This window comes from Echiichthys vipera (genome assembly GCF_963691815.1).
Source record: "Echiichthys vipera genome assembly, chromosome: 17".
NCBI classification, from domain to species: Eukaryota; Metazoa; Chordata; class Actinopteri; order Perciformes; family Trachinidae; genus Echiichthys; species Echiichthys vipera.
The window spans coordinates 16,763,639-16,775,905 of NC_139842.1; the positions used below are offsets into that span (position 1 = coordinate 16,763,639).

At 39.8% G+C, this 12,267-nt stretch overlaps 1 protein-coding gene across 1 annotated transcript; it reads left to right on the plus strand.

Moving 5' to 3' along the window:
• Positions 1-4,831: 4,831 nt before the first annotated feature.
• Positions 4,832-7,636, plus strand: uncx (UNC homeobox; the record flags this gene model as incomplete). Its single annotated transcript, XM_083931511.1, has 3 exons — positions 4,832-5,090; positions 5,604-5,779; positions 6,602-7,636. 3 exons carry the CDS (start codon positions 4,832-4,834, stop codon positions 7,634-7,636), a joined length of 1,470 nt encoding a protein of 489 aa, XP_083787637.1.
• Positions 7,637-12,267: the final 4,631 nt, after the last annotated feature.

Below are 12,267 nucleotides of genomic sequence, written 5' to 3' on the forward strand. Positions count from 1 at the left end.
ATGTTTTGCAACATAATTTTCTGTGGGAAAGAACAGCAATAGCAACGGTAAAACATAATCCCTCAAGTTTGCTGAGCATATCTCAAAAGTTCACATTTAAGCGTCAATCTGTCTTTTTGTGTTTGAACACGTTGTCTTGTTTTGCTACAGTGTAGTTCTACAGGAAATATCTCTTGGGTATATGGTATTTTCTGTACAGCAGCAGATGGCTGGGCTGCAGAGTACAGTCACCACTCTCTCTACCAGATCTTTTGTAATGTGCAGAAATGGCGAGGGACTTTTAGCTATCCTGCCATCACTTCCAATTTGGCTGCAGTCAGAATAAACTACACAAGCCGAGCAAGTTAGTATTTGATGATGATAATAAATAACTACATTTTCAGGCCTTGTCTCAACTTTATCCTCAGTTTTTATACTCCAAAGTTTAAGGATGTAAGTCCTGTCAACATGTAGAGTGCAGATGCATCACACAGTTGAATACACGTGCATAATGTGCAGGTAAAAGGGGACATGTTGTGAAGTGGAGTTTATTTATCTCTCTCAGGAAATTGTAATGGACGGGTGTTTGATGCTGTCCAAGATGCTTAAAATCAAACAAACCCATGATTTTCGAGCCTTTCTTATAAACATATAGTCATGCACAGCAGCTATATGAGCTTTAATAACACATATCCACAGTGACAGGCGGAGCTATATGCACCTATTCATATTTTCTCCCATCCAAAACCATTTGGGATTATATGGAGGATGTCTTAAAATGTGGATAGACTACACTTTTTTATATTCCTGTAGAGTTGAATTATTATATTGAAGTTGAATAATAAGCACTGAGTCAAACAGCACACCCTTCATCTGCGGAGCTGTAATTAACGGGGGCAAAATGCAGGCGGTGGTGAAGGGAAAAAAAATGCAAATTATCCTGCACAAAGGCTCCTCACAAATTGGCGTCACCATTTCTCAAATTATATCATTACTATATTTTGAAAATGTTAATCTGTTGAGCGGATTTCCCGGGGGAGTTGAGTAAATTAGTTCTATTTCCGAGACTGCCTCTCTGCAAAGGCACGGCAGCGACAAGCACCTCTGATTTGCTGATTACAATTAGACTCCCCAGTTTGGGCTCCTTCAAGCATTGATAATTTTCGGCATATTAAGCACGTTTTAGCAAAGGTGATAAGTCAGTTTTAATTGAAATGAAATTATTATTCTAATGGAAGTTTGGTTATTATTATTAGGAGGCACTAGTCATTCTAGCTTCATTTTTAATATATAAATGCTGGGGAGTAAAAAAAGATTTTGAAGGGCATTAGGGTGTCAGGATTGAATGAGGTAATTTGAAGGGAATTACTTTCTCTTCTATCAGAAATGAACTGAATTAAAAGTCCAAATCAATCGCTTTCACTTCTCCATTCTACTTTGACAGCGGCACAATTACAGATAATTAGATGGGAGGAAACTTTTAATTGTGGGATTAGAGTGAGAGAGAATTTGTAGGATCAGAGGGAAATTTTCGAGGCAGAGTTTCTTGCTTAAAATCGAATCAAAGGATTTGCGAGCTTAAAATGGCATACAGCTTTTTTTCCCCACTGTTTAATTGGAATTGCATCTAGTTCATCCAAATCATCCAAAACAATTAATTTAGATTTAATTCTATAATTATCATCAAATCGAATAATGTGCAACCTAATTTAGATAGTTAAAAATTAACGTGCGTGAAGTTAATTGAGTAATTAAACTCCTAAACTGCTGCCTATTAATTTGCCTCCCTAATTAAAAATGAATTTGATTCTATGCTACTAAAGTAAGCATCAATGTTGGATGGGTGTCTTGATAAGACCTGTGTCCTTTGGGGGAGGGAGGTGTATCATTTGAACACCTTGGCACGCCTATGAGTTTCAGATTTCTGGAGTCAGGTGAGCTCCAAAATCCTCTTAGGAGACTCAGACAAACCAACAAACAACACATGAAGTTGGCATTAAATAGACTAATTTAGGGAGGGAGATAATAAAGTGCAACTGGAGGTGATTGATGTCTATTTTTTTAGACACCAAATGAATTTTGATGGCTAATTTAGATTTTTTCCAGAAAACATATCAGTGAATTTCTAGGCTGTCTGGACGCTTGATTTAAGTTTGAGTAAGTGTGGAGAGTTGGGTGTATGCAAGTTGGACTTTCCCATCAGTGCCTCTGCTGTTTTTCTCCGCCTAATCCATCACTTTGGTAAGTAGTAGACTTAAGAGCACCCCTGACAACAGTTAAATGATAAAATAAACATTTGGCATAAAGCAACAAGAGAAAACAATAACGTGTCTGTCTCTAAGTGTGAAGTGGCTGTAAGTCAAAAGCATCCTGTCGCCACAGATATAATGCACTGTCCAGGCTTCACCGTGTGTTCCTGGTCATATTATCTTTCAGTCACTCTTAGGAATACATTTAAATGCAATCTCTAATCTCTGCAATTCTTCTTTATCTTATAAAAGGTGCTTAAGGTGAAGAGGTTACAACATAGGGTGTCAAACAGCCACATGTACCGGAATATCAAATAGCAGCAAAAGTAATAATATGGTGTTGTTTAAAAAAGGCAAATTGTATGGGATCAGGTCTGGAAATCCCACAAATACACATTTTAATGCTAACATAAGTTTTACTTGCACCCAACACTTGCAGAGAACGGCACTGATCTTTGCTCAGGTGTATCTGTCATGGTCTCTCAGCCCTCCTGGAATTCATCTCTTTGTATTGAAAGTTGAATCAATTAGTCTATAGGCCCCCTGCTCTTATTGATTCAGATCAACAACACATAAATGCAATAAAGACCATGTGTCCAGCTGCAACAGAACTCTCAATGAGAGAAAAATACACATTATTATCATTATTGTTATTATTATTCCCTCTGAACAGCTGCCAAAAAGGGGGCAGTTATAAAAAGGTAACAAGGCAGGGCAACAGCACGACTGAATGCTGGCCTTGTTCGCCTTATTATCGGGTTAATTAAAGCTAGAATCTGACAATGTCACCCGGTTGTAAAGAAAGAAAAACGGATTTAAATGCAACGTCTCTGGAGACTGTGTCAAGGGCTGCCTTTCATTGAGCTCCTGTGTGCTCCCAAGTTGGGGTAGCATATATATATATATATATATATATATATATATATATATATACTTGTAAATGAACGAAAAGCAATTATTGAATTTTAGATGTTCAAAAACAGAAATGAATGGGGAGGAATTATTCATAAGATCTTGTCCATGTGCGTTGGAATTAAAGTTAGAATACAAAGAGAGAAACGCTTCAAAGACGAGCCCACTGCTGCTATAAAAAAAAAGAAAAAAGAAAGATGGATAAATAGGCGAGATCATTTCTGAGGAGTTCATTAAAATGTAAGGCTACACACTGAAATACAGAGGGTTGTTATTTGGGCTTGGGGGTCAAGTGACGAGCGGATTATATACTTCCTCATAATAATATTAATTAAACAATTTGCATGCTAATAGGGTAACAATTATCGCAGCTTCTGTTGAGAGATTCAGGTTATTACAACATGCCAATCCGGGTGCCAAGGGTCAGGGAATGAGTGGGGTGCGAAATTTCAACTCTGATTAACATTATGACAGCGCCAGACTCGGGATAAATAAAGTCGAATTAATTATTTGAAAACCTAATGAGCAGATAGGATTTAGGCTAGTCACATATTGAGTGCAGGGGTTGCACAAGTGGAGGAGCTTTCCAATTTCGTTTCCTGACAGGAAATGTTGTGGATGCCTGCCATGCATATATTTAGTTCCTATTTTACTATATTCTACTGTGCTTGTTAATTTAGTCGTGAACCTTTATTTGGCCATATATTGAGTTCATTACGCAGTATTGGTCGTAACTGAAGCTTTCGCCTTGTAACAGTAAAATATTATAGTTTCACTCTCGCTTTGTTCCTTCAGCAATATCTCAGCTTCCCTTTTTAAATGTACCCATATTTCAACAATCACCCTGTTTGTTTTACGCACTGAACGTGAACCTGTCTGATTGTAAAGGTTTAATGTATTTAAATGATGGCCCATAAATAACATGGGGGGGGGGGGGGGGTTTATCTTTAACTCGGTGCCTCCCCAAAGTGGAGCTCTATGGACGTGGAATTTGGGTGCCATAGTCCAAAGAAGGCTGCAGCCATTCCTCAAAATTGGAATATTTGAATTGATTATAACAATAATTTTAAATATATCTTGTTGTAGTTTTTAATAATCTTTCCCTTTTTTCGGCAAAGAGATGTCGATATCTAAGAATACAGAAAAATAACAATACTACACAAAATAATATGAAATCATCATGCTGATAGCCATCTGTGACTTTAACTTCTAAAATATCATCATTTCTGTTTCTAATCTACTCTCATATTCATCTATCTGCTGCTCCTGTGCTGAACAAAAAAGTCCGGGAGCCTCTGGCCTAACCTATCCGCCTGTAGCCTTCTCTTCCCGGGATTCAGTGAGCCCTTCCTCCCGGTGGGTCCCCCGTGTAGTTGCGATGTAGTTCTTATCAAAGCCCTCCTGTCTTGTTGTGACAGCTCTGATATTGTTTATTGAGGTGGATGTCAGCTTTAATTAGCAATCGATACGGGGAGCGTTTGCAGAGCGCGTCTCTGACGTCAGCGTCCATTACCGCTTCTCATTGGGTCTCATATTCCCAGAGCCTGGGCTAATTATTGGGAGGTTCATGTGGATAAAGTACAGCTCATCCCTCCCTTCACATCATGTCCCCTACTCGTTGGCCACACTCACTGCATGCTTTTTAAATTCCCATCGCCGGCCTCCAGACGTCGTTTCCTTTTGCCTGCGGGATGATGGACAGCAGGTTACTGGATCCACCTCACGCCCAGTTCGGAGGCTCTCTCGGCGGGATGGTGGGCTTCCCGTACCATCTGAGCCACCATCACGTTTACGAATTAGCCGGGCATCAACTTCAATCTGCGTCCGCGGTTCCCTTCTCAATAGACGGATTACTAAATGGCTCCTGCACGGCTTCGGTGGGTAATTCCAACCCCCTCTTGTCTTCGGGCTGCGGGATGAATGGAGATAATCAGCAGTACAAACTGACAGGTAAGCTACATTCTACACTACACAATAACCTATCGTCTAGGTCGGCTGCTACAAAGACAAACACAGAAAGAAACAAAGACAGGATATTGCGATACAAGTTATCCTGTTGGTGGTGTGTTTAAAGGGGCAAGCCGAACCACACACACAGGCAGAGGAGTATTCTTCGCCTCCCACTTCATTTCCATCACCGAGAGCTGAAGATGCACCCAAGCAAAAAATAAATAAAATTAACAACAATGTTCCTGTCAGTCAGGAAACACTAGAGTAAGGAAATGCCTGTGTTCACATCTGAAGGTTTCCTCTTAATTCAGAAAAGGCGACAGATTTGACAGAAGCTGCAGGCTGCGCATGTGTTACTGCAACATCTCAATTGCAGTCGCTTTCTTCTGCTCTAAAGTTTGCAGATTTTTTTGCGTGTGCATTAAACCAGTCTTGTTAGAATTGTGTTAAAATGTGGTAATTTTTTCAAAAATGATTTATTTTTGTTTATATTTATTTTCAATCTGCTGTCAGACTCGGGGGACCCAGACAAAGATAGCCCTGGTTGCAAGAGACGGAGAACTCGCACAAATTTCACTGGTTGGCAGCTGGAGGAATTAGAAAAGGCTTTTAATGAGAGCCACTATCCCGACGTTTTCATGAGGGAGGCACTGGCTCTTCGATTGGACCTTATAGAATCAAGGGTGCAGGTAAATATTTATTTTGTTTCTATGTGCTTTTAAGCTTGTGTGTGTTTTATTTAATCTCTGTTTGAAATTGCTCAGAAGAGCTGAAAATGCACACTAAACCCTTAGATAGCATGGTTTAATTTTGGATCATAATATACACCTTATTATAATAAATACAAAAATTATATCAAAATAATAATAAAACCAATTAAAAGGAGCCACTAGATGGATGTGTGTTGTTTGACCTTTCGTGGCTGATGTTAGTCCAATAAATCAATTTTAATGACCCCTTTATTTTGAAAAACCATGATGCATTTAATGCCATCTGATATTGTGTCTTTTTATATGTTTTTAACGACATTATTTTGCCAGAAATACTGGCGTTATTTGCAAAAATATTTTCACAATCTTGTATCAACAAAAATAGCAAAAATAGTTAGTGTATGATCTCGATTAGTTTAACTGAATGAGTAAATCATACGACCCTACTTTATTTTATAATAGTAGAATCTAAATGTTGAAGAAAATAGTGAAGTGAAAACTTTATGTAAGTTTTTAATTGCAGACTTTAGATAGGAACAACCTGAAGACCTGTAAACCTGACCCATGCTTATAACCTGTTAATGTAACGCTTTGTTAAGCTTCAGCCCAACTTTTTGTAGCCCTGGTTGGTTTTTAATCAAATGCCTAATTAAAGGCCTGCATGGAAAACAGCAAGGTGTAACCTCACTGCTTGTTTAATTACCGTATTGTTAAAACACTGACATCTTTTTGGTCTAATTAATTCCCCCCCTTGCAGCAACAGAACATTACACATGTTCTCACTCTGTTTTCTCTCTGCAGGTATGGTTTCAGAATCGCAGAGCCAAATGGAGGAAAAAGGAGAACACAAAGAAAGGTCCGGGTCGACCTGCTCACAACGCCCACCCCACCACCTGCAGCGGGGAGCCCATGGACCCCGAGGAGATCGCCCGGAGAGAGCTGGACAGGATGGAGAAGAAGAAAAGAAAGCAGGAGCGACGGCTGCTCAAGTCCCAGAACAGACTCGCTTCTGGGGATTTATTTCACACCCCGGGATCGGACAGTGACAGCGGGGTGTCGCATGTGACCGACAGTGACCACACAGGCCCGCCGTATGACTCTGTGGGGGGAAGCCAATCGAGCTGCGACCAAACACCTCAACCTTTCCAGACGCAACACCAGAACCAAAGACACTTGGACCGGGATGCTGGCGGATCCGAGCTGGACTCGGCCGACGCCAGCCATCGGTCAAGCATGATGTGCTCCAATAACAGCGCCTCCAGCGTGCAGAAACTCAACCCTTTTAGCGTCGAAAGCCTCCTTTCGGACTCTAGACCGAGACGCAACCCCGCTGCCTTACCCTCCTCGCGGCCTTTGATAGGGAAAGGGCACTTCCTACTCTATCCCATCACACAGCCGCTTGGATTCATTGTTCCTCAAACTGCTCTGAAGACAACAACAACAACAGTAAACTGTGACAGTGACGCCCCAGCGGAGAGAAACCAGTCAAATGTCCGCTGCAGCGTCTCTGCAAGTTCTGCGGGATGTAGGAGCAGCTCGCCGGACTCTGCAGACGCCACGCAAAAGGGACAGGTGGGATCAGAGGGAAAGACACGTTCACCGCACACCAGCCCGGCCAGGGGCGCCCTTTCCACTGGCAAAAGTACTCAGACCTCTGTTATTTGCAGCGATTCGACTTTCGCCCACGAACACAGTCCACTACTCATTAAGCCTGTGGATGCAGACAGAAAAGAGCATTTAGAGTTAAAGGACCACCCTGACAACCCCGAGTGTGTCCTCAGTGACAGTCCAGCAGAAACAAAGACAGACTCTAAAGAAGATGTCGACATGGAATAAATCATTGGGGGTAAAAAAAAAGAAAAGAAAAGCAGAATCATACTGATATAGCCTCTAAAGGACACCTTTTCATTAGGCCAAAGCTTAACCAGAAACGACATCTTTGCATCTAGGTTTCCCCACTTTGCTGATATTTGACAATGGTGTGCTCTCTTTCTTTCTCTCTCTCTTCCTCTCTGTCATTCTCTCTCTCTGCGAGTGTGTTTGTGTGTGTGAGGCAGGAGTCTCTAGATATCCTTTAATGTGTGATAACTTGTCAAAAAAAACAAACACAAGACCACGAGACCAACAAAAATCCTCAAGAGCTGTAAAAAAGGTATTATACTATTTATATATGTAAGGTTTTTCTTAAATAAATCTATTGTATACAAGCACCTCAAACCGTGTGAGACCTTAAATAGCAGCACATACAGTGCAGGACTACAGTAGGAAGGGCTTTCTTAAGAAATCTCATGTTGTACTTTGTATATTGCCTTAACAAATTTATTCATCTATAAGCCCCCACTGAAATGAGGTTACGAGCCTGAGGCGAAAAGGACCCGCTCGACTCCTGCAGAGTTTTGATATGAAAGTAATTATTTTCCCGGTGGCTACTGCAGGGGGATTCAGTTTATTTTAGCTCAAAGGGGGTTATAATACATTACCGATTTCTAGTGATATGAAATCACATAAACTTCCAAGAATAATAGAATTAGCATGAAAAGGCCTGGGTGTCAAATTGAAATAGGAAAATAATAGCCCCGGCAGCTGGGAGTGTGTGTGTTTGTGCATATTGGATAGGAGATGGGGATTCGTGGGGAGGCATTTTCATGAGCTTTTTTTCTTCTGCTCCCTCTCTCTCCACTTTGTCACAGCCCCTTGTAGCAGGGCTATATTAAGATAGATGTTCGATGATATCCCTCATTGTTCTGTCGCTTTACATTGATGTTTCTGTGTTATCAGCCTATTGATCATGCGTCGGCTGTAATAGGATGGGCTGAGGCAAACGTGCCTATTTACAATAGCAGAACACATTTGTTCTAATAGGGCTGGTGGTCCCCAGGGAAGCCATGCGGGATCTGGGACATCTGCTCCCTTTTGCAATATTAGCAGTGTTGACCACAATATCACGTCGACCCAAGGAAGAAATGTCGAGGCTGCTGTGTGGCGTGTAATAACATAAAGAAAATATCCTAAAACAAAAAACACACACACACACACACACATCCAGTCCAGCTAAAGCTGCTCACACCCTTGTTAAAATCCACAAGCCCTTTAGTGTTCTCGTTGGGTCTTGATTTGCAAATAAATTGAAAATAATCAGAGGGGTGGGCTTTACGTCTGAGCCAGCGCAAATGAATTTCTGAGCCAGTGTCCCTTTCAAAATATTTACATAAATTTCAACCCATGCAGCTGTTTGCTCTAGGAAGCAATGTCTTATTAGGTTGGTGGGGGGCAGGGGCAGACACAGCCAACATGGCACACACAGTGAACATGCAGGAGATGAGGCCAGCAGAGGCTGTGGGTTAGAGGTGTAGCCTCTGTGTCTGCATGCTGCTTATAGTGCTGAGACCTTCATGTGCTTTATGGTGTTTTTGAATGTCTATCCATCCATTTATCTTATCTTTCACAGCATCACTAACTTTCCAGTAATATTCTAATAACAAGTGAGTTTACAGGGATCTTTTAAAATATCATATTAACTGAAGTTTTGAAGGGATTTTTAGTTTTGCAATGTTGTCACACATTTTATCATATGGTTTCAATGTCCACTATCACATTAGGGATATTCTAACACAATTCAAGGCGAAAGTGGGTAAATCCTTATGTTGACAGTACTTTAAAAACACAGAGACAAGGTTCATTTACTAAATTGTGGGATAACCGTAGCCTATTTGAAATAACCCCTAAGATTATTCGGTGTGTATGTTTCCATGCTACTCTTAGGCTATTTGGGACGTATGCCCAGTTCATCCATAATTCATTAGCACACTGAATAGGAGTATCGCTGGCTGCACATTGGTGGCCTTAAGGTGAAATTAGCGATTTGCTTAAGTAGTTAAGCTTTTCTTGCCTGAGAGCTGCACGCTGCATGATTCAAGACAAACTATCAATCGATATGCCCAGGCAGCCTCCAGGAGATGTGTCGTCCATGAATCATACTTTATGAATTCAATTTATACCCGGAGAAATTTTCAATTTGAACGCCGGATCATTATGGGAGAGTGTAAATTGTTTTTGCTCTATTATGCATCGGACGCCATCATTTTTCTTTCTAATTACGGAGGTGTCAGGTCGGGCTGTCATGCAGACGCTGATTTTCAATTTAACTGATCATCATGCATTCATTTTCCCATTTGATAAATCTGCTATCTCGAAGCTTCTCCATGCCCGGAATGCTAAAAGAGAGGCACAGATTGGCAAAGTAATAGGGGCCTGTATGCGGCAATAAGTGCAGATCAGGCAGCTAATTTAGCACCTCCTGGTATTTCCATTTCCATTTCTCATTTCCAACTCTCAAAGGAGGAAAAGCAGCCCAGAGGCAGAAAGCTGGTAGGCTTTTCACTATCGGAGAAAGACAGAGAAAAAAATCTACCAAAACGGCTTGTTTTCAACCACACATTTCCTAAATTAGGATATCAAGCTTAATTAAGGCTAATGGAGTTTTCTCAGTATGTGTTAGTTTTATTTAATAGAAACAAATTTGCGCAATTAATTATGGCCACGATATTAAGGGTCTCATTTGCAGCATTCGAGCTGGAGCCTAAATCAGCGTCTTCAGAAATAAGCCTCTCATTTCCAAGCCAAATGACTAACCAAATGTTTTTCTAGCAGCTTCCATCACGGTCATTATATCGGTTTATTTCCCACATTATATCACAGTAAACTAAGTCAGATTAGACCTGAATAGATCGCATAGCATAAACTTAAATTTGTGCCATTTCCATTACTGCAGATTAAATATATATATATATATATATATATGTTTTGTGTTTTTAATTTTCGATTTTTTCCATTTAAAAAAGATATAACACCAACTCCATGTAACACCTTACACACCCCAACACAACACACGCAAAACAATAATGTTTTTCCTTGATTACCACGGAGAATTTGAGCTATTGCTTTATTGCTTTTCCTCATTTTTACACCATGCATTTCCAAATAACAGGCGGGGGACGGATTTTTATAAGTTTCATGCTCAAAGCAAGTCAAACGGACAACCTGTGTTCTCGCCTCAAATCCCGTCTCTCTGTACAGCATACTCTTGTGCGCTTTGTGTTGCTGCATGAGATCTTAGAGGCTCTAAGGGCTCAGTTTGGATAAGAAAGAACCGTGTCCCTTTTTAAAAAGGATCCTCCATAAAATAAAATGCCACTTGACATTTGGCTTCTCCTGCAGCAACCCTGCCATGCCTTTTAGGATTATTTTACATCTACATACTCATTAATGCGCCGGTGGATTTAATCATTCTTATCTTTCCTGTGCATACCTGGGATAAGCCTGACATTACCATCCGCATTGATTTCTGGACGATCCTTGAAATAATTGTAATTATCTTGGAGTATTTCGCGAAAAATCCCTCTAATCAAAATTTACTTAACACTTGGACACTTGCAGCTCATTTCGGTGTGCTGCAAAAAAATCTAACCCATGTAGGTGAATTTAAGGATTCATTAAAGTTGTAGCCTACACAGTCTTCGCTAAATAAGATAATCTGCACTTTGAATTTTGAATTTGATTTTTTTTTCTTGAAAAAGCCTTTCTTTAGAGGTTGATGTTTTCAACACTACCAAACTCTTATATTTATATATAAATATAATATATACATTTACTTACTTTTGAGTTATCATCCACTGTTGATAGCTGGCTTTTAAAAGGTGGATAAAAAAGAGGATCAAAATAGCTCAAATTTATGTTGTAGGAAAACACTGCTGTCATGGTAAAACATCATAACTCCTACCATGTTTTTGTTTTCTTTAAGTAATAGTGTCCATGATTTTTCTTTGTGTACTGAACAAATCTCCAAGACTGACAACAATTCAGAACACATATTCCTAAAAAAAAAACTAAGAAAAGGAAAAAAAGAAGAAAAGGTGCTTTTTTATTATATAGCCTATTGTTCTGCATTGAGCTATAAGGATAAAGAGTAAGTGTTCTAGTGACATGATGTGCCAGTCGTCAATATTAATATCAGCTTTTCAGTAAATTAGGTATCCCAAACCTTCCACAAAAAAAAGAAGTAAAAAAAATACTAGAAAGCCAACAAATATTACTTTGTACAGCAAACAACAAGTGCTTTTCCACGACATGCAGGCTGAAATGTAAACAGGACAGCACAATCACATATTACTTGTGGTATGAGAAATGTGACCTAAAAGACAAAAAAAACAAATTTAATACTATCAGCAAACAATTGGAGAACACATACTGTGAAGGGCAAACTTTTATATCCTTTGACCCTCCTCGAGAGGATGACACTCATCAGAAGTTACTAAAGTTAATTCACATAATTTTCCTTTTTAAAAATATGGCTGTACACTTTAATGTAAAAGTTTGAGAGCTATAACAACACAAGATAATAATATTGAGTGGGTGCAGTCAGTTCCTTTTAAAAAAAATGTATTCCTCATAAAATATTGCACATTTTT